Source organism: Haliotis rufescens, unplaced genomic scaffold (genome assembly GCF_023055435.1).
Source record: "Haliotis rufescens isolate VD_foot unplaced genomic scaffold, xgHalRufe1.0.p SCAF_111, whole genome shotgun sequence".
Lineage (NCBI taxonomy): Eukaryota > Metazoa > Mollusca > Gastropoda > Lepetellida > Haliotidae > Haliotis > Haliotis rufescens.
The window spans coordinates 1-26,110 of NW_025963793.1; the positions used below are offsets into that span (position 1 = coordinate 1).

Consider the following 26,110-nt stretch of genomic DNA (forward strand, 5'->3'; position numbering starts at 1 on the left):
AAAAACACCAGTTTTCTTGATTTCCTATCCACGCAGATGCTCATATGTATGGCACACTAGATGACATTCCTCACACAACAGAATCAAATATTTCTGTCAGCTGATCTTTTACACAAATCATTTTCAACAATTCACCTCAAGACAAGTAGTCATAGCGCGACCTATTTGGGTGAGTGAGTTTGGTTTAACGCCGCTTTTAACAGTATTACAGTTATATCACGGCGTGTCAGCTTAATGTGGGAGGAAAGCCCGAAGTGATGCAGGTCTCAGACGTTTACCACTTCGGTGAAACCCACAAGCACGGGTATGGTGCTGACAAACCTAGAAACATAATCGGGGCGAACAGGGATTTGACCTGAAGAGGGGGATACTCCGCTTTGGAGACATTTTGTAGAAATGACACACACAATTAAACGTTTTCTAGAGGAAAGAAAACGACGTTTCCAATGAACAAATAATCAACATTCCATTAGCTTCTAACCTGGTTGTATGGTTACCTCCCTTGTCAGGCACGGAGTCCTGCATCCGTCTAGCAGACGCAGACGGCGACGGGTATGATGACGTCATCATTGGTCTCGCATTCGGAAAGGACGTCACCTTCATGTTGACCGAAAACACCATGGACCAGTTCTGCAAGGACCAAGGTAGGACCTAATTGTCATTTATGCAGGTGGCGTTACTGCGTATTCAGCAACGTTTCCGCAACACCACGTCACATGTCTGTATGTGATGGGGTTGGAAGCAGGCACATCAGGCCAGGCATGGTAAACGTGTCGACCTACGCGGGAACGAGGGTATCCATTCCTCTCTGAGAAGAAAGTCATTCGTCACCACTCGCGCCTTTCCGTAACCTGCAAGAAGACTCGTTCCCCCTATCGACGAATGTAATGTGCGAAAATCATTCGTGACCAACTCGTGTTATTCCGGGACAAGCCGAATAGCGGTTACGGAAAGGGGCGAATGGTGACGAATGGTGCGAAAATACGACAAATCAATCAGAATGCGCGTATGGCATCAGGTACTTCGATCAAAGAATCCCTCAGGAATAATTTTTGATTTTACAAATGTCTTGCATCTAAAAATATACCCTAGATAAGTTAAATGTGTCAGTCATACTGTATAAATACCGTAAGTCGAGATGTGTTTTTGATAACATCTGGAATATATATGAAATGGGGGAAATATACTTGACTCATAACGCAACGCACGTTCTTTTAATTGTGCTTATTAATTAATGCGCTTAGACGGAACCCAGTCGCAAAAATGGCCATCAGAGGGTCATGAGTCGCAATTCGGCTGGTTCCGGAATAACACGAGTTGGTCACGAATGTAAGAAAGTAGGCCAAGTGGTTGAAGGTGCACCCCCTACCACCCAGAGTTATATCCCTTAGTTGCCAGGCCCAGTAGCTTTTCACCGTACAAAGGTTATGTCTTAGTTGCCAGGAAGCGCTGCTCGTGGGTTCGAGTCCAAGAATACGATCATTTATGATCCTTGGGTCTGTTGAGTTCTGGAACAAAAGGTGTAAAATACGCTATGCAGAGTTATGTCCCTTAGCCGCCAGGATCCGCTGGTCTTGCGTTCGAATCCCAGATTGTGACAGAGTATAAACCAGTGGGTGGGAGACACGACTCGGTGTGTAGCATTAAATTCCTTAGCCGCCGGTTGTGGGTTCACCCGATTATGCTCATTGGTCTGTGAAGACAGGACTGGTGTTTATCTACTTCAGCGAGGTGATATACGTCAACGAGTCATTTAGGCTCCCCCCCCCCCCCCCCCCCCCCCACACACACCCTCGTTAAGGATCCGTGAAGATCCGGGTTAGAAAAGGTCTTCAGACTGCTTGTCGTAAGAGGCGACTAACGGGAACGGGTGGTCGGGCTCGCTGACTTGGTTGATGCATGTCATCGTATCCCAGTTGCGTGGATCGATGCTCATGATATCAATCACTGGATTGTCTGGTCCAGACTCGATTATTTACAGGCCGCCGTTATACAGCTGGAATATTGCTGAGTGCGGCGTTAAACAACAAACAAATCTCACGTTAAGCCGATACACTGTCATATAATTGAAATACTGTTCAGAGCGGTCTTAAACTAGACTCGTTCGCTCGCTCACTCACTCACCCACACGGCACGACCGTTTGCCCGCTGTTTCCTTCACGGTAGTGTTCATTGTCTCCCACTGTTGTAGGTATGGAGACTCCGTGTGCCGGTGCTGTCGTCGCTCTTCGGGGCTACGACGGGAAACTGTTGTGGCAGGCCAAGGCCTATGCTGAAATCTTTGAGCTCAACTGTCACTCCATCGACGTGAACAGGGACGGCGTTAACGACTGCATAGCGACGGGGCGTCTTGGTGACATCAGAGCTATCAATATCAGAAATGGTAAAATGATACTGATTTTTGGTCTTAAAGGCATTATATGACTTACTGTGATGTCGATAATGACAATGTACTACTACTACTACTACTACTACTACTTCTACTACTACTACTACTGAGTTTCGTCTCTTGGGAGCCAGAAACCTATGATTGTGGGTTCGAATCCCGGTTCGCCCCGATTATGTTTCTAGGTTTGTCAGCACCATACCCGTGCTCGTGGGTTTCAACGAAATGGTAAACGTCTGAGACCTGCATCACTTCGGGCTTTCCTCCCACATTAAGCTGACACGCCGTGATATAACTGGAAAACTGTTAAAAGCGGCGTTAAACCAAACTCACTCACTCACTCACTACCCTATGATTGTGGGTTCGAATCCCGGTTCGCCCCGATTATGTTTCTAGGTTTGTCAGCACCATATCCTGCTCGTGGGTTTCACCGAAGTGATTAACGTCTGAGACCTGCATCACTTCGGGCTTTCCTCCCACATTAAGCTGACACGCCGTGATATAACTGGAAAACTGTTAAAAGCGGCGTTAAACCAAACTCACTCACTCACTCACTACCCTATGATTGTGGGTTCGAATCCCGGTTCGCCCCGATTATGTTTCTAGGTTTGTCAGCACCATACACCTGCTCGTGGGTTTCACCGAAGTGGTAAACGTCTGAGACCTGCATCACTTCGGGCTTTCCTCCCACATTAAGCTGACACGCCGTGATATAACTGGAAAACTGTTAAAAGCGGCGTTAAACCAAACTCACTCACTCACTCACTACCCTATGATTGTGGGTTCGAATCCCGGTTCGCCCCGATTATGTTTCTAGGTTTGTCAGCACCATACCCGTGTTCGTGGGTTTCACCGAAGTGGTAAACGTCTGAGACCTGCATCACTTCGGGCTTTCCTCCCACATTAAGCTGACACGCCGCGATATAACTGTAATAATAAAAGCGGCGTTAAACCCAACTCACTCACTCACTCACTCACTCACTACTACAATGATGATAACAATAAATGTAGTTTAATTATTACTTATTATCATTGTTATTACCATCATTACTGGAAATGACAGTCATAGTTTTGTAATCAGTTTTATTTCAATTCAGTACAATTATTAGAAAATCAGGACATCAATTCTAAATATTTATGGCGCTTCAACCAATCATGCTGTCCGGCAGTATATTGTTTCATAAGATAAAGAAACAACAACTCTGTTTTAGTAAATGTGGTTACAACCTTGGTAAATGTCATGTTGTATCAATCGTAAGACTATTTAACAGTGTTCTTATTTTTTTACTTGAATTATGGTGTGTTTCTTTCAACTCTAAATATAAGAACTTAAGCTTCGCATGCCAATACGTCGATACACCTTTGATGTTCTGGCGGTTTATACAATGTAAAACAAAGCCTTTTTGTGGAATTATAACAAAATGATTGATCAAATATAATAAAATTAATTTTCAGTCTGAAGCTGAAGTTAACAAATGTTTATTTATTTCAGCCTCAAATTATTAATACGCTAATTCCCGATATACATGCGCGAATAAAATAACATATATCATTTTAAACAATTAAGTTTTGCATAAATGACTCTGTTTATGAATCTGTTCTGAGAGTCTAGTAGTTAAGTACAGTTTCAGTAATTATTAAAAAATCTTTCCAAAGAATTGTTAAATAAAACTTACATTGATAGTTTCCAAACTCTGTACATGATTTGCTGTGGGGAGCCTTTTGTAGGAGCCAGCAGATCCTTCGAAGTCAGCCTGGTTCCCTGGGTATGCTGCGCTGGCGCTACACTGTTACATTAACACGCATAAGCCGGAGGAAAGAAATTCTAGTGGGCAGTGGTGAAAATTACTGACAAAATGTCATTTATGATCAGCGATCACCCCGATTTGTCAGATTAATTCACATGTACAATTAAAAATATTTCTACTTCTACTGCAGGTGAGATTCTCTGGGCCGGCGACGGTAACAACTTTAACCGCGGATGGAACATCTACCACTCAGTCGCTCTTCCAGACTTTGATTACGATGGTGTACCGGAAATCGTCATTGCGCATGGCGGGGATCCAACTGTGGCTGCTGAGGTTTCTAGCTTTTCGTTGTCTAGAAAGTAGCATGCCATTGTTGATCTAAACCACACCATGCCTGAGATAAGGTTTATGGTTGTGCCTTACTGATGGGGTTACCTAATGGTTAATGCGTTTGCTCGTCGGAAACCGGGTTCGATTCCCCGCAATGTGTGAAGCCCATTTCTGGTGTCTCCCGCCGTAATATTGCTAAAAGCGGCGTAAAACTATACTCACTTACTCATTTATGCTCAACAAGACGGCGTAAAAGCACATTCTATTACTTTTACGTTTATTTATAGACCTCGGGCCAGATACAGAGGGTAACACCGTATACATCCAGGCCACAGTGTGCGGCTCAACTCTTTAACAAACAAGATTGGAGACTTGCCACCCTAACAATCCCGACCCTCCCACCCCACTAGTTGCCTAAGTGTATACATACAGTAAACTACGGTTATAACGAACACGCTTATAACGAACTGACGGATATAACGAACTTACTTTTTAGTCCCGACTATTTGCTGTGGTTATGCTGTATATATGCTTATAATGAACTACGGTTATAACGAACTAAAGTCCCGACTATTTGCTGTGGTTATGCTGTATATATGCTTATAACGAACTACGGTTATAACGAACTAAAAATAGTAGTCCCTTTGAGTTCGTTATAACCGTAGTTTACTGTAATTACAAATATTTTCACATCTTGATCATAATGCATTCTTTCTTTCATTCATAATGTAGTACACACAATTTGCCTATCGAAACATGACATTTCTGCGACAGTCTTGCATTAAGTGGACGATTAAAAAAACACTATGGTGTACATATGAGTAATCTGGCAAATACAGACGTCTTAACTCCATATGTTTTGGACACATTATTAAAAATGGTATTCGTCTTCTAAGTTTCACAAAATGAACATAAACGCTGATCCAGCTGTGATTTGGGTTTAAGCATCTCCCCTTTTCACTCATGAACATATGTGAACTAAACCTAAAACGTGTTATAGCTACTCGCTATTTTACAACATCAATACTATTAAGATACATTTCAAAACACAAGGAATCGAGTTAAAAATGGGTGCATCATTTCAGCAAAGCTATTTGGGTTGTATAAAGAATTCATAAATATAAATAATTTTTACTCGGGTGATGACTTAACGTTGGATATCCAAAGAATGGAAATTCCGGTAAAGTCCCGAATAAATAGAATTGCATCATTTTAAAAATAACTAAAGATTGTCGTGGGTTATTTGTTACTTATGACCGCCCTGTTGTGTTTTCAGATCCATACCAGACACGCTGGTTGGCTGATGATGTTATCAGGGGCAACAGGGCAACCAATCGGACGACCGCTAGAAATGCCCGAGAACAAGGAGACCTACTGCGCACCTGTTGTACACACATTACGAGACGGATCCCAGTACATCTTGTACGGGAGCGGAGGCGAGACAGTGGGAGGTTGGCTAAATGGTTGTCATTATCAGCAAGACTTAATTAATTAGACTTTTTAGTCGTTGTCTGAACACATGAAGAAAAGTAACATTTGTTAATGTGAAAACAGAAATATTTTTGGAAAGAGTAGTGTTTCACAAATGATTTAATTTTTGTGAATATGCTATACAACTATCAGTCAATCTGATAGACCTTCCACCTTTCAATTAAAATCTAGTTAGGGACTGGTCTTTTATTATATGTAGGAGGGTTAGGGGCTATTCGTAGGGGCTATTCCCCCGCTCCTTTTTTAAGTAACATTTTTTCGTGTGTAAGAGAACTGTTTTCTTCATGTCTCTTCCCCCCCCCCCCCCCCCCCCCCAACATTAGTTACATTTCGGCGCCACCCTCGTTCGCTGTGAACACCCCCCCCCCCCCCCCCCCCCCCCCTCTGTATGTGAAGACATTACGTACTTGAAAGCCAGAGTTAGAAATGGTCTTCAGCATTCCATGCTTTTCGTAAGAGACGACCAACGGGATCGGGTGGTCAGGCTCTCTGGCTTGGTTGATGCATGTCTTCAATTCCCAACTGCGTAGATCGATGCTCATGATGTCAAACACGAGCTTGCCTGGTAGATTATTTGCTTTAGATTGCAGAGCTTTCTGGGACAACAAGATCTGGACAAGCAAGGTTTTACTGTATTTGAAAAAAAAACCGTCCGACATGTTTTGATTTGACAGTTAATATTCATGTGATCTGACAATTTTCAGGTTTGTTTCTGGCTATATCGGTCCCTGACTTCTACCGGCATGTCCTGAAGTACCCTCGTGATCAGCGCGTGCCCAACGTCCTGGGGGGATACACACAGTGGGGGGCAAGGAAAGCGGGCGATGATGGTGTCATTGAAATATTCAGGTACTAGATTCTGTTATCGCAGTGTTGTTGCCCGTGTCTGAACTTTACACAATGGAACCTCGTTAATCCGGACGGCAGCTTTCCCACTGGAATTGTCCGGATTAACGAATCGTGGGTACACGCAATACAGAAATTGAACCCTGCAGTAATCTCTCGGAAGGTTGGGTTTCTGAATAAACAGGGTCCGGATTGTCGAGGTTTCAGTGTAACCTGCGTGTAACTCCTGCTTCTGCACTTTATCCCACTTCTCAACTAACGAAACTTGTTTGTTTGTTGTTTAACGCCGCACTCAGCAATGTTCCAGCTATATGACGGCGGTCTGTAAATAATTGAGTCAGGAACAGACATTTAGTGATTGACATCATGAGCACCGATCCACGAAATGGGGATACGATGACATGCAGCAACCAAGTCAGCGAGCCTGACCACCCGATCTCGTAGTCGCCTGTTACGGCAAGCATGGGTTGCTGAAGACCTATTCTAACCCGGATCTTTACGGGTCTGAGCATCAATCTACGCAGCTTGGATATGATGACATGGATCAAGCAAGTCAACGAGCCTGACCACCCGATCCCGTTAGTAGCGTCTCAACAAGGGTTGCTGAAGACCAATTCTAATCCGGATCTTCACGGGGCAGGAAGTAGTGAGACCCTTGTCAAAGGTTTCGTGCTTTGGTCAAATAATTGTCTTACAATTTATAGACTATTCACTTTTTTTTATAAGCACTGATTAATCCATCTTGTTGAATTAATCAATAATCCAGGTCGCCGGACAAAGGCGTGATGGTTCCTCCAGTGCTGATTGACATGACCGGCGACGGGGTCAAGGACATTCTCATGTCGGCCTTTGACGGCACGGTGATTTTGTTTGACGGCGGGACGTTGGAGAATCTGTGGAAGATCAAGTTAGATGGGCGAGAGTCCTACAGGTAACCCGTGACGTTCCTCTGCCTGTTCAACCTATGGTTAAAGATATCTGTATAGTTCCGGAGGCGGTCGGGTAGCCTAGTGGTTAAAGCGTTCGCTCGTCACGCCGAAGACCCGGGTTCGATTCGACATGGGTACATTGTGTGAAGCCCATTTCTGGTGTCCCCCGCTGTGATAATGCTGGAATATTGCTAAAAGCGGCGTAAAACCATACTCACTCACTGTATAGTTCCGTTATATCAATGTGTTGAAATATTTGCCACTGGAATTTAAATTAGTCACGGCGCGTAATGTAGTTATCATTGAACATCCCACTTAAACATAGATTCGATACATTGTTGCAATCTATAATGAACATTCTTTAAGTGCAAATAAGAACGATCAAACCGAGCATACACAATCAGTGCAAAAAAGCAGAGTCCATTGTACCTTCCGAATATACCATTAGGAACCGACCATTTTATATTTAATGGATGGCCTGGGCATATTATCGGAAATAATTTTTGGCAAAGAATGATTTTATACATTGTTGCAAGATGCAAGGGGTTTTTGTGAAGGAAATATTTAGGCTCATAGTTTTAATGAAAAATATATCTGGTTTGTCAGCTGTAGTTGAAAAAATATCTTATCTCCGTATAAATATTCCACCACTCCCCCTGCCGAATATCCAATGGTCGGTCATGCGCTAATGAATCGCTATCAAACAGTGATGATACTAGGTATGATCTCCTGCCCAACCGGGTTTTGGCAATCTCAATTTCATTGCTTGTGGACTTACTTACTTATATTAGGAGATTTTACGTGCGCTTTCCGACTGGAGCGTATTTCGCACACGGTGCTTGTGGAATACATCTGTGTCCTTATATACATTTTATGAAGTCATGTGATAAAATAGAACTGACCAATCAGAGTGGTCGTTGAACGATTTGAATACTCCTTTTTTTAAAAAACAGTACACCTGCACCTGGGCATTTCAATGACGATGACGTCATGGACTTTATGGTTCATTGGAGCAAGGGGGCGTGGCCCTACTACAACACAACAGATGTGAGTAGAACCTGGACACGTGCTTAAAGGTGACATTGACATTGATAACGTTTGGACGTTTGGACCCACCCTAGCCCTGAGGTGATTTCTGCTTATCTTTAGAATAGGTTTTGCTGTAATTGTGATTGGGTTGTGTGGTTCTAACTCACTCACTCTGGTCTGTGCTCACTCACTCACTCACACTGGTCAACACTCACTCACACACTCTGGTCCACACACACTCACTCTGGTCCACACTCACTCACCCTGGTCAACACTTACTCACTCTGGTCAACACTTACTCACTCTGGTCCACACTCACTCACTCTGGTCCACACTCACTCACCCTGGTCCACACTCACTCACACTGGTCCACACTCTCACTCACTCTGGTCCACACTCACTAACTCTGGTCCACACTCACTCACTCTGGTCCACACTCTCACTCACTCTGGTCCACACTCACTCATTCTGGCCCACACTCACTCACTCTGGTCCACACTCACTCACTCTGGTCCACACTCTCACTCACTCTGGTCCACACTCACTCATTCTGGCCCACACTCACTCACCCTGGTCCACACTCACTCACCCTGGTCAACACTTACTCACTCTGGTCCACACTCACTCACTCTGGTCAACAACTCACTCACTCTGGTCCACACTCACTTGATCTGGTCCACACTCACTCACTCTGGTCCACACTCACTCACCCTGGTCCACACTCACTCACCCTGGTCAACACTTACTCACTCTGGTCCACACTCACTCACCCTGGTCCACACTCACTCACTCACTCTGGTCCACACTCACTCATTCTGGCCCACAGTCACTCACTCTGGTCCACACTCACTCACTCTGGTCAACAACTCACTCACTCTGGTCCACACTCACTCACTCTGGTCCACACTCACTCACCCTGGTCCACACTCACTCACCCTGGTCCACACTCACTCACCCTGGTCCACACTCACTAACCCTGGTCAACACTTACTCATTCTGGTCCACACTCACTCACTCTGGTCAACACTCACTCACCCTTGTCCACACTCACTCACCCTGGTCAACACTTACTCACTCTGGTCCACACTCACTCACTCTGGTCAACAACTCACTCACTCTGGTCCACACTCACTTGATCTGGTCCACACTCACTCACTCTGGTCCACACTCACTCACCCTGGTCCACACTCACTCACCCTGGTCCACACTCACTCACTCACTCTGGTCCACACTCACTCATTCTGGCCCACACTCACTCACTCTGGTCCACACTCACTCACTCTGGTCCACACTCACTCACTCTAGTCCACACTCACTCACTCAGTTTTGGATATTAGCCTTGTCATCACCCCTGAATATGGCGTCGGTAGCAACACTGTCTGAAATACTGTGAAGTATTTCGTATGAAAAATGCGCTGAATCATTCATAAATCCATTTATAAATTTAAGAGGGTCAAGCTATTAATATAGAGCAGTTTGGGCCAAGGAACGAATCAATACGGTGTTATCACTCAAAACCACACAGTACGTGTATCAGCCAATAGACTGGTCACCCATGTCAACGACGCGGCAACGGCATGTTTACCCCAACGAACGCACACATAAATACCCTCTGTACGCTGTTCTGTTCAAATAAATGTAGTAATGGCTGATAAAAGTTTAGGCTCTCAGTCTGGCAAACAAAGTCTTGACCTCTGGGCAAATGATACCGCAGTGAAGTTCAGGTGAAGGAATTCTTTCATCCTGTCTCTCCGTCATATAGTGGTTGTGTTGTACCTGTTCTTTTAAGGTGAGGATAAGGGTGGTTGGTCGTTAGAAATTCCAGTGACAGAAGAGTAGGTGATCTTGTGTAAATTCCAATCCATAAGGAATGTACAGCCTCATAATCAGATGCACTACTTGATGAATGAACCAAACATCATCATAAACACGAAACTTTTTCTCCTCTGTACATTAGAGTCTGAAGGAATCTTAAGCAAGAAAACTGTTCAAACTTACCTTTGTGAGTCTCATATGACATTTGTAAAAGTCAACTTCTAATGAAGAATTTATGCGTAATATCATAAGGTCAAGGCGCATGCGCACGTTAGTAGTCCGGTGATCATGCTTCTTTCATGCTCTACATTCTCCAAGTAGCGTTTAGCAAACCCATGACTTGAGCTTGAAATGCTATGTAATTTACATACACAAAGTCCCATGTAGCGTAGAGTTTTGGTACTTTTGGTACAGTTTCCTATGTACTTTGAATTAAAACCCTCAACATGCTCAATATAATTTAACAAAATAAATTATGTACATGAATGTCCAGTGATAGTGAAAGTGTGAGGGAACTGGAAACAAAATATCACTGTCAGTGAGAAAGTAAATATTGCTTAAAGCCACATCAGCAGTATTGCAGCTATTCGCGGCGACACCATCAGTCATAGAAATAAACAGAGGCCAGTGGTTTTCTCCACGAGGCAATATTATACACGGCTAGCATATTCATCAAAACAAAATTTTTAAAGACCAATTTGTAGCATTCGGCTAGGTCGAGATCGCGAGAATGCGAGATCGCGAGAATGTCCCTTACGGCATTCCATAACAATGACATGCATCAACCAAGTCAGCGAGCCTGACCACCCGATCCCGTTACTCGCCTCGCATGGGTTGCTGAAGACCAATTCTAACCTGAATCTTCACTGTTTCTGTTTCTAACTCCGTTAATCTGGACTTTCCCATCATATCTTTCTCACCATCCTGTTAAAAAGCTCATGTGTCGTTTAACTTGAAGGTGTTCAATTTTAATTGCTGTAAGTCCTCATCTCTTGAAGTCTGATATTCACAATCATTGGTTGTTATCGTCCAATTAATTGGATGTCCAGACTGACGGGGTCGGGATTAACGGGGGTTCGCTGTATATAACTAAGGATATGTCAGTTAGTAAGTTCATGTGATTTCCTTCCAGACAATCGTCCTTGACGGCCGTGACGGGTCCGTTCTTTGGAACATGACCACAAACAAGTATGACGTCAGTTCAGACTTGGTGGCTCGTACCTCGACCAGGAACAGAGACGTCTTCTTGTTCCGCACCCAGGGGCGAAGAGGCGTTGACACCCGGGGGACCGGCGCCATACACGGGGCTACAGGGATACAGAGAGTGGTAAGGTGACGTGTGGTGTGGTGGGGATGAGTGTGGTGTGGATGGATGTGTGGCGTGCATGGCGTGGCGTGGCGTGGCGTGGCGTGGCGTGGCATTGTTTTGCATGGTGTGCGTTGCGTGGCGTGGCTTGGCGTGGCGTTCTTTTGCATGGCGTGCGTTGCGTGGCGTGGCGTGCTCAGCAGCCTCATTCCAGTGCAGGCATTTTGTTATATGCAGTCTGAACGGGATCTTAAGAATTGAGGTGAGCATGTTTGCCCGTGATGATCTGATCTTAAACTTAAACATCGCGTCAAAACAAATGATAGATTCCAGCAACTGATCTTTCTGTTATTAGTATTGAATGTTTTGCCACAGATAAACAGAAGATCCCTTAAAGGCGACTCTCAGCTTTATGAACAAGAAGTGCGTTCAGATTCTCACCTGGACGGAGCTCTACTTCCGGAACATCACTTCCGGGACATGCGCTCTGTGGATGATGACTACGTTGAGTGTGAATCTGACCAAACAGTTTACATCACTGAATCATTTGCCATGGATAGAACAATAATGAAGCGCCCTCTTAAAATCTGGGATTTCGGTTCTCAGAAATATTATTACAGTACGTATAATATGTGTTTTTTTACGTGTATTATTATTTTTTATGCACAATAATGCTTGTCATTTTATTAATCTTTTAATCCTCTGAGGTTGGCGGAAGGACAGCCCAGTTAAAGCGGCCAGCTTGGGACCCACCATCTAATATTGTTTGAGAGAACAAACAACTGTTGTTAAATTTTATTCTGTATACCTAATCATCACTCATTCTTGCAACAGTCTGTAAAAGGTAGTCTGTTAGTGGGTAATCTTGTGTAAAAATACATGATTCAATGAAGAATGGGGTGAGAAATGAATTTGCAACCACTCGGACCATATCGGGTATGAAAGGTTGTGCATTTGCGCAAATAACGACTTCCTTTGCTTTCTGAGATGCCCATCAACAGTCGTGTATAAATTGTTTTCTAATTCTAAAAAGTTAATAATAAAACTATGTTGAAGTATACTAAGCGTCAATAGATATCATTTTTTGGATATAATATCGCTAACTTTAACAATTGAAACTGATATAATGATAAAATCAACTGATAGGTATAGTTTCTTTTCCCCCTCAGTATACAATCATACTCTCATCTTTTAGCTAAGATAAAATAATGCATTCTTGTTATGAATGCGATACAATAATGCCTTCTTCCCCTTTATCAAATACAATAATGCTCTCTTTAGAACCAGAGGTGGTGAGGTGAAATGGGGTTTAACGTCGCGTCCAAGATTATTGCACTTATATAGCGACGTGCATGCACGTGTATGTGTGTGTGTGGCTGCTTGTACTAGTCCGGACTGATGCCGATTTATAGTGCTAGCACACTGAGATACCATGCCGCAGTTTAACATGAATACCCCACTCAGACACAGTATACTGACTCCGAGCCGACCAGTCCTTGTTTTAGCCCCTTAATGCCGAGCGCCAGACAGGGTAACAACAAGTACCATCTTTTAACGTCTTTTGGTATGACGCGGCTGGGGATCGAACCCCGGACCTTCCGCTTAGAACCAGAGGGTAAAATGCTTTCTTCTGAATCAGAAACAATAATGCTTTTATCTTTTGAATGAAATTAAATTCATCGATGCTCTTATTTTCGGAACCGGATGCAGCCATGGTTTTACCTTCACACGTATGTCATCAGTGTAATCAAAACGACGTTACTCACGTTTGACCTTTGCATTTATCTCGCAGAACTAACAGAGAAGGACAAACAACTTGTAGATGAGGTTATCAAGAAATATGGAGAAAATTTCACAGCGACTGAGAACGAAGTTCCCTGGTCTCGTGGTAAACGAGATGTCAACGCGACTTCAAATACTCCCTATTGTGTTCTAATCCAGCCAGACGAGAGAACCACGGGTAAACAGCATTAAACAATTTAATATAGAGATACAATATTGCTCTGTTAATACCTACACTGTTTATAAGATAGGCCATTTTGGACACTTGTAGTTCAAGGAAATGAGAACTTGTTCTATCTAATTAAGCTGATTGTGAATTTCTTGGCAAACACTGAATGAAGTCTTTTTCCTCGTAAGTTTTTATCTGATAAGGCAGACAACGGTATTTAGTAAATACCAGAGTATCAACATCTCAGCTTTATGAACGCACTTCCTGCGTTCAGAGTCTCACCTGGAAGGAGCTCTACATCACTTCGGGTATCCGCTCTGTTGATGATGAATTTCAACAATATGAACAATTAGTTTATACTCACAGCCTTGTCGTCTTGTCACAGGAAAGACTTTTGATGTTCGCTTCAATCATTATCATATAAATATGTATGCATTTCCTTCCCAGGAGCGGTTGGGGACGTGGACGGCGACGGCAAACTCGACCTCATCATAAACGTCGTGTCTGTTGGCGTTCTTCGCGACGACTACGCCAGATTTGTGAAGATGAAGTTCAACGTGGATATCTTCAAGGTCACCTTGAATGATCTGATTGACCAGGAGTTGTATACCCCGATTAATGCCACACTGCATGACAAAATGAAGATGTTGAATAATGAAAATTCAATAACATCCTTGACGTTTTTGAAAAAAGCGCGTCAAACATGGGGTGGATACCTTGGGACGTTTGGGGACAGTATTTTCAGAGATGGTGACTGAGAAACTCTGGATCGAAGTGTTCAGAAGTGACACACCATTCCTGCAACTTGCAATGATCTTGAAATAGAGAATTGGTTCTCTGAATGAAAAGAAGTGGATGTTCTCTCTACAGATGTCAGTGTGAGATATTACAGTAAACCAGATATTGACAATTTGCAAGTTCTATTTCTGTCCCCGTACGAAGTCAAATATATGTTATTAAACAGTGAAATGTGCACATATTTTCATAAATAAATCCGCTCTGAGATCATCACACACATTGTTATATGTTTCATCTACATGTACAGTATGATCACATCCCCAAATTTCTTCGTTTAAGAGATGCGAACATGGATTCCCCGACTACACTGCCGTTTGAACTGTGGGGCAAATGAGAATATACACTTGAAAATTGGATTTGACCAAACGATTACAAGAGGATCATTAGACAAATAAATTTGTGCAACAGTGCACAACAAAAAAATATCATGAAGAGCCTCCACGTTTATTATTATTGTCCAAGGGCGTAAGTTTCGGCCCTCGGATGGTAGCTCAGGGTGATGACGGAAGACAAAACTCAGGGGTGAAGTTTGGACGACAGCAGCCATATTTATTGTTGATGGTTTGGAATAAGTCGAAAAGGTACATGTTGATGATAACGTGACAGAACGCACCCCGGGACCGAGTGGCCAATCTTCCCGGGTGGGAGAACCGTTCTGTCGCTTACCTTCTGGCTCTTCTCTAGGCTGTCCCCCTGACTGACCATGTCAGTCGGGTTTTGTAGAGCGAGGTATTACGTAACGTGTGGCAAGGTCATTGTCCCCTTTTTAACATTTTCATCAACGACTTCATCACCCGTATCAATCAGCTTTCACTTGGTGTCCAAATCAATGAAGAATATGTAAATGTTCTTGCCTACGCAGATGACGTCGTCCTTCTAGCCGAGAATGAGAACAACCTGAACTTGATGTTGGACTGTTTAAACTCGTGGTGTTTAGAGAACAAGATGACAGTGAATCAAGCCAAATCCAAGGTTATCCACTTCCGGAATCCTGCAACTCTTAAGACAGAATCTACTTTTCTATGTGGGGATATTGAACTGGAAGTATCAGACAGTTACACCTATCTTGGACTCTTTCTGACTGAATTTTTAGACTATAGACGGATGGGCAAGGTGGCAGCAAGTTCAGCAAGCCGAGCACTTGGACTCCTCATATCTAAGTACAAAGTGATGGGAGGAATGAGATACCAGACGTACACTAAACTCTACGACTCTATGGTCTGGTTTATAGTTGAGTATGGAGCTGCAATCTGGGGTCAGTACAACGTGCCAGCTGTCAATGCCTTACATAATCGAGCCATGCGGTTCTATATGGGACTCAACAAATACGCGCCAAATGCAGCTCTGGTTGGTGATATGGGATGGACTCCACCATGTGTGAGACAATGGAAAAGCGTTACGAAGTTGTATAAACGTCTTAGTTCCATACACACTGAACGGTCCTTATCTAAAGTTTTTATCTGGAGCAACACCCAAGCAGAACGTCGCAAGCGAAACTGGAACAAACGAGTACATGATAAGTTGAGGAGTATGAACCTAGAACATTTTATCTCTCTTAGCAACAATTTCCACACCTGTTTTATCACATCTGAAATATGTGCCAAAATCCAGGAGAGTTTTAGAGCCAGTTGGCAAACTGATGTACAGAGAACTCACAGCAGGAGTAGTGTGGGAGGAAACAAGTTGAGACTGTACAGACATTTTAAGAGTGGTATTTGTGTTGAAACATATATTTTGAACTCGATTCCCAGGAGTAATAGAAGTGCCTTAGCCAAATTCAGAAACGGAGTAGCCCCAATAAACATAGAGACTGGGCGATACACAAATACACCGGTGGAGGAGAGAACGTGTTTTTACTGTAAGGATGAAGTTGAGGATGAAATCCATGTTTTATTACACTGTCCCCTTTATAATGATATACGTTCTACCCTCTTAAGTATATGTGTGGATAAATGTTGTACTTTTAATGATTTTACAGATGTACAGAAAGTTAGTTTCATCTTAGCTCATCCGGATGTTGTTTTTTATTCCGCAAAAACCTGCAAACTTTTAATACAGAAGCGGAAACAAGTTTTATACTGTAATCGGTAAAGGTTTTATTTTGTGTATATTTTATGATATTTCAATGGTATATTCTCTATGTTCTTAGTTTTGTAGTGATAACCTTTTATGTGTATATAGTTTTATGTTTTGTGCAGTTTTAGTTCATATATAGTCTCTCGTAACCCTTAAAGGGTGGCTCACTTTTTATTGTATTTTGTATAGCATATTTTTACCCTGTACTTGTGAGGTGAGACTTAAATAAATTATCTGTCTGTCTGTCTGTATTTATATACGTAAGATCCGGCGACGTTAGGAGGTGTTAATTGAAATTTATAGATAGCGCTGGAGATTAAGGGTCCCCGGAGGGGCTTATGATAAGAGGGGATACGCCGAATGTTTGCTGAATATATTAAACAAAGGGCATAGAATTTCGGTGCACTTGGAAACATATTGAACCTGTTAGGTATTTAGATAAATGAAATGTTAAATAAGTATTGAAATGGTTTGCACAATTTTAAATAAAAGTATTGAAATGGTTTGCACTATAACATTATTATTATTATTATTATTATTATTATTGTTGATTTTGTTGTAGTTTGTTCCTGGCAGAAGACTCCTTACAAAGAAATACACAGAAATTATCTTATGGAAAACCTGTTTATCAATAGTTTGCAACTTTCACATCATGTCCCAAACACCCTATCGACCGTATACTGTAAGTCTGTTCAGTACATTAGGTTGAGTTATTAAATACGAACTATTCTGACGTTGGTGTTTTATAGTTACGTTTTCAGAACAATACAATAATTTTGTGTGTATGTGTGTGTGTGTGTGTGTGTGGACGTGTTATCAATGAATAGCTTAAATATGTTGTATGGCGGTGATGCTTATGGCAGGTCTATGTCCACACCCGAATGAATTACATGCTTTAGACCGGTTCTCCTTCCTGCACTACACCCGGCCTAGTGTAAACTTATTCAACATTTACAAAAGCCATGTTACTGTACACGAAGCTATTGAGTGCGATCATGTAGGGCCCGGCCCAGAACGTGGCTATATTATTTTGATACTCCACACAGTGTTCCTGCGTGCCGGGCTTATATACATTTCATCAGCTGTCATGAAAGGGCTATGTTCAAGGAAACACTTCTCTATAACAAGGTATGGTCTACCTACGCATCAAGTTCAATATCATATATACTACCGACTGAAAGTATGGGGACTGATAAAATGACAGCGAATGGGTAATGGCGATAAGTTCTGTAAACTTCATTTTGGGCGTGTAGATCAATATCAGGGGTGTCCACCATATTGGGAAATACCTGTACCTGTACCACACCTTGATAGCAAACGGGCGGATGGTTGTCTGCCTCTAATCGCTCTGTCTCCATTCAGTCTGTCTTCACTCGTTCTGTCATTTTGTCTTCACTCATTCTGTCATTTTGTCTTCACTCATTCTGTCATTTTGTCTTCACTCATTCTGTCTACACTCATTCTCTCTCTCTATCAGGGGATGATTTCCTACTCGATTGTGTGTTTCACTCAAGACTTGTTCGATGATCTGCAACAGCAGGCTTCTATATTGAATGATGAATTTATTTGTCGTTAGCAACGTTCTTAGCTCATGCAGGGTATTATCGTACTTCCACCTGTCTCAGGTCCATTTGCATAAATGTATAGAGTTTATTTAATGAGTAATGCATTTTAATACAAGGGAGGGATTTGGACATTACATTTTCTCATTGTGTTAATTGTTTCTTTGAATGTGTGTCTCATTACCGTAATCTGACTGGATACTCTTTGAACCTGTACTATTACCAGTGATTATAAATGTCCTATATATACAATGTGTCACATGAATGTATCATTCCTCTCTCTCTCTCTCTGTGTCTAAAAGCGTTTCTAAAATCTATAAAGACAATATACATACTTCTCAAACGAAGAAATAGAGAATCTCTACCGGGTGTCTTTTGATGTAAAATCTATCAACACGATTTGATTAAAAGTCGAAAAACTCGATGACTTGTCGAGGAGTTTTCCACATTTATCAACGAGTGTTGATATATTTATATCAAAAGACACGAGGGTGAGATTTTATTTATCATCCGACATCATTCTTCCAACTTTTTCAATAATAAGCAGTGTCTTAAGTGTAAGATGTACTGCTAACAGCATGGTAACCAATGACGTCACAATGGTCTGCAAAGCATTGTGATGCAATTTCATTGCAGCGATATCTACAATGTAGATATCGCTTGATCTCACACAAGCGATATCTCCCGTGGGAGCCAGTTTTTGGATGATAACACTCGATGTCGTCATATTACTATAATTAATCTGTCAAGCCATGTTCTTTAACTTCTTATGAGTAGAATAGATGGCAAGCTGGGCGATGGGGTTACAACAAATTTTACCGTTTCGTTTGTGCACAATGCTTTTAGAATAGTCTTCGGGAGTCTTCCGACCGTATAACAGGCCCCGGGACTAGATGAACACTTAAATGTCTCTTGTTTGTTTACCAGCCTTAATGTTGACATACTCTGGGGCACAAAAGGGGGGTGTGGATCGATATCACAAGAGAATGTTAGATTTGTCACCCCAGTCACGATATCAGGAGAGCGGTGTGGTACACCCAAGACCCGGGTGGAATTCCCCACATGGGTACAATGTGTGAAGCCCATTTCTGGTGTTCCCCGCCCTGATATTGTTGGATTATTGCTAAAAGCGCTGAAAACCATACTCACATTACATAAGGAAATACTTTCTTGAATATACACGCAGACCTCACACGATCTGTAGTGAATACATGCATTCAAATCGGAAATTTAATTGAATGTGAAGACTTTTAAAGGCTGCATATCCAAGAAATGTTATTTTAGAAATGTACCGTTTGCATGATGTAAGAAAATAAAGCAACTATACAGATAAGTAAAAAATAAACATAAACCACGCTTTGAACATCACAAGACATTAAATCAAATGGACAAAGCTTTATAATTTCATTTGTATTAACATTGACAACACATATCACCAGCTCTCAGCTGGCAGTCCATATACAGTTGAAACACTGAAGTTTGCCTTGGTCCCTCCTTGAATAATGAGCGTGGTTGAGGGTCGATTGGTCAACCCAGATATAATCGCTTCTTGCACGACATATCTGACAGCGCGAAGTGAGGCACCTCTTGGGTGTATTTGTTTGGGTGACTGATTTATAACATGAAATACTTGCGTCTGATTTTACACAAAAAAAACAACCCATAAAATTGTTTCCTGGATAAGCTTGGTGTTCGGAAAGGAAATGGTGTGTCATGAAACATTTAGTTTTCTCCACCCTTTCTCATGAAAACATTTTATGAGGCAGAGACCAAAGAATGTAAAATGTCCGGCCTCTTATCTAAGATATCCGTTCAATGTGTTGCAACACGCCTTATGCGATTCAGTTACCTTTGACTTCTTACTGCGAATCACACGGTAAGGAAAGCCCATTTTGGGACTGACCATTTGATATTCTGGGGGACTGGAATTTTGTATTCAGAGCAGATATTTTTTCAGCTACAGCTGCAAGACCAGAATTTTTTTATTTAGAATTATGAATTATAATTTTTTAAATTTTTTTCCTACAATACGAAGCATAATTATTTTTTTCAATATTTCTCGGAGACAATTAATGTTTATGGATAAAAATCACAATGTTATTGATTGGTGACGTCATAAGTCATGGGTAACGTCATATTGCACTGTCCTTAACAATGAAGCGACATGAGTGTTCAACCGAGAATCGTTGAGATAGACACGAAATGAGCGAGTGAGCGAGAGTGGTTTTACGCTGCTTTTAGCAATATTCCAGTAATATCACGGTGCGGGACACCAGAAATGGGATTCACATATTGTACCTAGCTACAGTAAACTACGGTTATAACGAACACGCTTATAACGAACTGACGGATATAACGAACTAACATTTAGTCCCGACTATTTGCTGTAGTTATGCTGTATATATGCTTATAACGAACTACGGTTATAACGAACTAAACAAAGTAGTCCCTTTGAGTTCGTTTTAACCGTAGTTTACTGTATTTGGGGAATAGAACCCGGGCCTTGAGCGTGACGAGCGAACGATTTAACCACGAGGCTACCCCACCGCCCTCCTAATGTAATGTCGTGGCTGCAGTGACTAGTCTGACACTTTCTGGTGGTATCGATCCACAACCCTTTTAGGACCCCACCGCCTCAAACGGACACACAGAAATATTTGAATATTAGTACACTATATCTTGCAAACGTTTTCGGTTTCAGTTTCAGTTATAATTGTTGTTATTTTTCAGAATAATGAAGGGAACAAGTACATTGTATATTGCAGTTGTAGTCTCAGCATTCATGATTTGGACTGTAATGGATTACGCTGCTTCAAACTATTGGACTCAAGAAAGAATTCAAACTAAAACGAAGGACAATTTTTTATCAATAACGTACCCGGATGTAAACTTCAAAGCGACATCAGGTAGACCTGAATGCCCGGATGTGAAGACAGGGATGATGAGAGGAAGATGGACGCCTCGCACTCTGACTGCACAAGAGAAAGTTGACATTGACACATTCCTTCAGTCAGCTCGAAGTTCACATGGTCTGCCGAAGTCAATGCAGAGAAGGGACGGAAAATGTGGGAATGTGGCATATGAAAACCTTTACTACTTTCGTGCACTGTGTAACCCGGAAGGTGCTACGCCATGTTGCTATGGTGATACGTGCATCAACAAGACCCCGGATGACTGTAAATGTCCGAGCTGTTTCGATCTTCGGAACGAGATTTATGCAGAGTACTCTACGTGGGAGCCCGAAGATTCCCGATGTCAGGTGAAGAACTTCACGGCTCAACAGGCATGTGATCTTCTACAGGGGCTGACAATAACCTTTGTTGGGGATTCTTTAATGCGCCACGTGTACACGGCCATGTTGATGGTGCTCTCCAACAACGGTGTTGATGGTGCCCTCAAAGCTGGTACCCCGAAAGGTTTGTACAGTAAACTACGGTTATAACGAACACGCTTATAACGAACTGACGGATATAACGAACTAACTTTTTAGTCCCGACTATTTGCTGTAGTTATGCTGTATATATGCTTATAACGAACTACGGTTATAACGAACTAAACATTGTAGTCCCTTTGAGTTCGTTATAATCAGACCTTAGTTCTCGCTACCGCTAAACAAAGATCTGAAGACATCCCATTAAGGGTCACGTCAGAACGACCTTTCATCCGACCAATCAGTGCGTCGCTTACCAGATTATGAAAGTGACAGTCGGAATGTGATTTCTAATCATGCAATCTCGAAAACTTTAACACGGGGTATTCCGAACGATAGTTACGGGTTTAACGACTGAATCCTTACAATCCTGACCATCGATTAGCCATTCCAGAATATTTTTTGTTCAGGTTTCAAATTTGTAATCATGAATTTGTCAAAATATGTTGCGAAGCGAAGTCGCCAATTTGAAATTTGTGCCGTAAAGCACGAGAAAGCTGACTTCTGATTGGTCATTCCATTGGTCGGTCAAAGTTCGCGCAAGGTCGGTCTGACGTGACCCGTAATGGGATGTCCTCAGATCTTTGTTTAGCAGTAGCGAGAACTAAGATCTGATTTTAATGAGATTTAGCTTGTGTCTGTGTGATCTGAACCTGCCTGGATACGTTGGTCGTTCGTTCGAGACCCACATTCGCTCTGAACATGATCCTTGATTTTTCAGCTCCTTATCCATGCTCGTGCATATTAAGTGTTCATTCCCTGATGTATTACTCCCACATTCAAAACCGTGAAGAACCGGGGTAGAATAGGTCTTCAGCAACCAATGCTGGCTGTAAAAGGCGACTATGCTTGTAAGAGGCGACTAACGGGATCGGGTGGTCAGGCTAAAAAATATTTGAAAGTATACTTGACGTTTGTGTTAAATAAGAGAAGGGATTTATTAAGATGGCAATCCGTGGATTGATTCATAGATTAGAATCATCGAAGTCTCGATATTTACTCGATATTTCATTGAGTGAGTTTTGTGGGATTTTTGTTTTGTTTGTGTATTGTTTAACGCCGCACTCAGCAATATTCCAGCTACATGACGGCGGTCTGTAAATAATCGAGTCTGGACCAGACAATCCAGTGATTAATACCATGAGCATCGATCCACGCAATTGGGATCGATGACATGAATCAACCAAGTCAGCCAGCCTGGCCACCGATCCCGTTAGTCGCCTCTTACGACAAGCATAGTAGCCTTTTACGACTGGCATTGGTTGCTGAAGACCTTTTCTACCCCGGACCTTCACGGGTCGCGAGTTAATCGATAACATGGCTAATTGAAAACACTAAATTTATATCTAGTAAACTAACATTTACAATTTCATCAAGTAATGTATTTTGATTGTATTTCAGACATCCACAAGCAATGCACGGGAATGTACGCATTCACAGAAAAGGTATGTAGGGCACACATCAAGAGACAAGCAACATTCTGTGATGGAAGAGTGTATGTGAACATGCTGGAATACTACCATCTTGCTACTGCGGCCAACTTTCATCAGGATTTTCATTCATTTCTTCACAAAAACAAAACAGTTGTACTAGTTGGTGTAGGGTACCACGATTCTTTTGACTTTGAGAGGGTGTTTATTGAATATATATATCCTGTTATCGACATGATGAAAAAGAACAAAGCTTTATGGCCAAAGGTGATCTGGTCTGCCAATCACAAATTTGGTCTCCTGAAATCTCCTAATATTCCAAGACAAGACAATAGCCGCGTAGAAGCCTTTAACAAATTTATGTCTGAGGGGTTAGGAAAATATGATATACCCATTTTTGACACTTATAACTTAACTTCCGGTGTGATGAGTACGGACGGAGGTCATTTTGGTATTGGTGTAAATGTCATGAAAGTGCAGATGCTTCTGAACTATTTGCTGGAACTGAAATCTAAACTTTCTTGGTGAACAATGTTTTATAATAACAAGGTGAAAGTGAAGGTGAAATGGGGTTGAACGTCGAGTCCAAGATTATTGCATTTGTTCGACACGGGTGACCCACATCGTCTCCCAAAGCGGCAGCCTGTATTCACACACGGTGTAGCCATGCCTGAGGTAATGTATCCATCTAGGTCAATCAGTACAACGCGTGTCCCGCCCATTCATACAGCCGGATATCGGATGAGGTAAACATTATTTTCAGAGTACATACTAACGTATTATCTCTAAACAGGATACTGTAACTTAAACATGGGTTACCATAAGGGGGGACGGTTATTTCTATAAGACCATTTACGGTGGTATATCACAGTGTAGGGTTGAGGTGGGTAAAAGTTCTTGATAAAGCCGTGTGGAATAAGGGATACATGCTACACGGAAGATATGTGTTTCGTGAATTTCAACAGGATTTGGAAAACACTATGGGTGAGATAACACTGTTCTGAAACTGTTCATGTACCCTTAATAAGAACTTGGGATGTTTCATTTCAACCTTGCTTTTACAACATACTTACATTCATTTATCATATGTTCGGTGAATAATATGTGATGTGAACCGGATATAATTTAAGAAGAACGTGTATGGCCGGGGAAACGTAGGGCACGATATAAGCGAAGGAAATCTTTCAGAGTTGGAAATTAAGATTGAAAATAAGAATAAGACTGACGTTTTACAACGAAATATATCACAGTTGAAAATTAAGATTGAAAATAAGAATAAGACTGACATTTTACAACGAAATATATCACAGAGTTGGAAATTAAGATTGAAAATAAGAATAAGACTGACTTTTTACAACGAAATATATCACAGAGTTGAAAATTAAGATTGAAAATAAGAATTAGACTGACTTTTTACAGCGAAATATATCACGGCGTGAATAAAGTAGAGAAATATTTTATAAAAATATTCTATTTTTTATTCATTTATTTTCGTGAACATGATTGATGGTATTGGTTGAATCAGCTTTTTTCCATCCAAAAATGAAAGGTCCGTCTGTATTTGTAAGACAAAACAACAACAAAAATATTTCCTCGCAGTCGACTGTGATGATCAAATGGTGAATGAACTCGTACATTCTCCTCTTCGTCATGAGTAGATGACGACATTCTACTTATTCATTGAGTAGCTATATCAAGAGATCGAGGACTGTTTCATTCTTTCACGATAGGGTGACATTCCGTTTGATGACGCTCATTCTAGTATACATCTGAAGGTATCTACCCCGACTACATTCCACATAGCTGGCATTCCTAAAGAATTCCAAATTTCTTCACGAAAGGGATGACATTCCATTTGATGAGGATCATTCTAGTATACATCTGAAGGATTCTACCCCGACTACATTCCACATAGCTAGCATTCCTAAAGAATTCCACATAGCTGGCATTCCTAAAAAAATCCAAACAGCTGGCATTCCTAAAGAATTCCTCAACTATGACATTTTAACAAAGGCCGCATTCTTCACATTCTTAACATTCATGCATAATGACGCCGTTCTCATTGTGACGTCATGCATGTCTATTAGCATAACATTAGGCTCATAGGGCACCTTCCACGAAAGGTGCTGAAGGTATTACTTTTCTACTACTACCATCTTTTAACGTCTTTTGGTATGACGCGGCCGGGGATCGAACCGCGGACCTTCCGCTCTCCGGGCGGACGCTCTACCACTAGACCACGGAGGCGGTTTATAATAACAAATTCTTTGACAAAGACCAGACTTGGTAACAGGAGACAGAGCGACACGCCCTAACAGAAGAGGGGTGTAACAACTCAATTAACAATGTCAATATCGGGTGTGACCACCATTTGCCTTAAAAAGTCTGTTACAACACGTACAACATGTGGGCTGGAATAATATTGCTGCAATGTACAGTTACTTCTTTGCATTAACACAAAGGATGGAACATGATCTCGAACGATGTCGTCCCTGTAGCGTATGCCATTCAAATTACATTAGCAATGATAAATTTCCCCATGAGTTGTGATCCAACGCCATACCATTACACTTCCACCCACAAACTGACGACGCGATCAGAGTTGGCCAGATGAGTGAGTGAGTGAGTTACGCCGCTTTTAGCAATATTCCAGCAATATCACGGCGGGGGACACCAGAAATGGGCTTCACACATTGTACCCATGACGGGAATCGAACCCGGGTCTTCAGCGTGACGAGCGAACGCTTTAACCACTAGGCTACCCGACCGCCCTGGCCAGATGAAACTTGGACTTCTCTGTGAACAGTGTACTGTCCCAGTCCTGTCCTCTGAACCTCAGGGGGCACGGGTGGCCCAGTCGTATAAAGCGCCGCGATTCGCTGTGCAGAGTTGCGTCCCTTGGGCACGCCAGAAACCTATGATTGTGGGTTCGAATCCCGGTTCGCCCTGATTATGTTTCTAGGTTTGTCAGCACCATACCCGT

At 42.1% G+C, this 26,110-nt stretch overlaps 2 protein-coding genes across 2 annotated transcripts; both read left to right on the plus strand.

Annotated features, from left to right (window-relative positions):
* Positions 1-424: 424 nt before the first annotated feature.
* Positions 425-16,948, plus strand: LOC124151320 (protein FAM234B-like; the record flags this gene model as incomplete). The annotated part of the gene is made up of 11 exons (XM_048393051.1): positions 425-644; positions 2,192-2,383; positions 4,325-4,467; positions 5,741-5,915; positions 6,660-6,804; positions 7,568-7,732; positions 8,684-8,777; positions 11,707-11,901; positions 12,256-12,499; positions 13,673-13,840; positions 14,279-16,948. Coding segments are annotated over 11 exons (2,052 nt in total), but the record flags the coding sequence as incomplete, so codon positions are not given.
* A 698-nt stretch (positions 16,949-17,646) lies between these two features.
* Positions 17,647-24,429, plus strand: LOC124151309. The gene is made up of 3 exons (XM_046523710.2): positions 17,647-17,833; positions 20,998-21,683; positions 23,099-24,429. The coding sequence occupies exons 1-3, from the start codon at positions 17,793-17,795 to the stop codon at positions 23,653-23,655; spliced, it is 1,284 nt and encodes a 427-aa protein (XP_046379666.2). The 5' UTR covers positions 17,647-17,792; the 3' UTR covers positions 23,656-24,429.
* Positions 24,430-26,110: the final 1,681 nt, after the last annotated feature.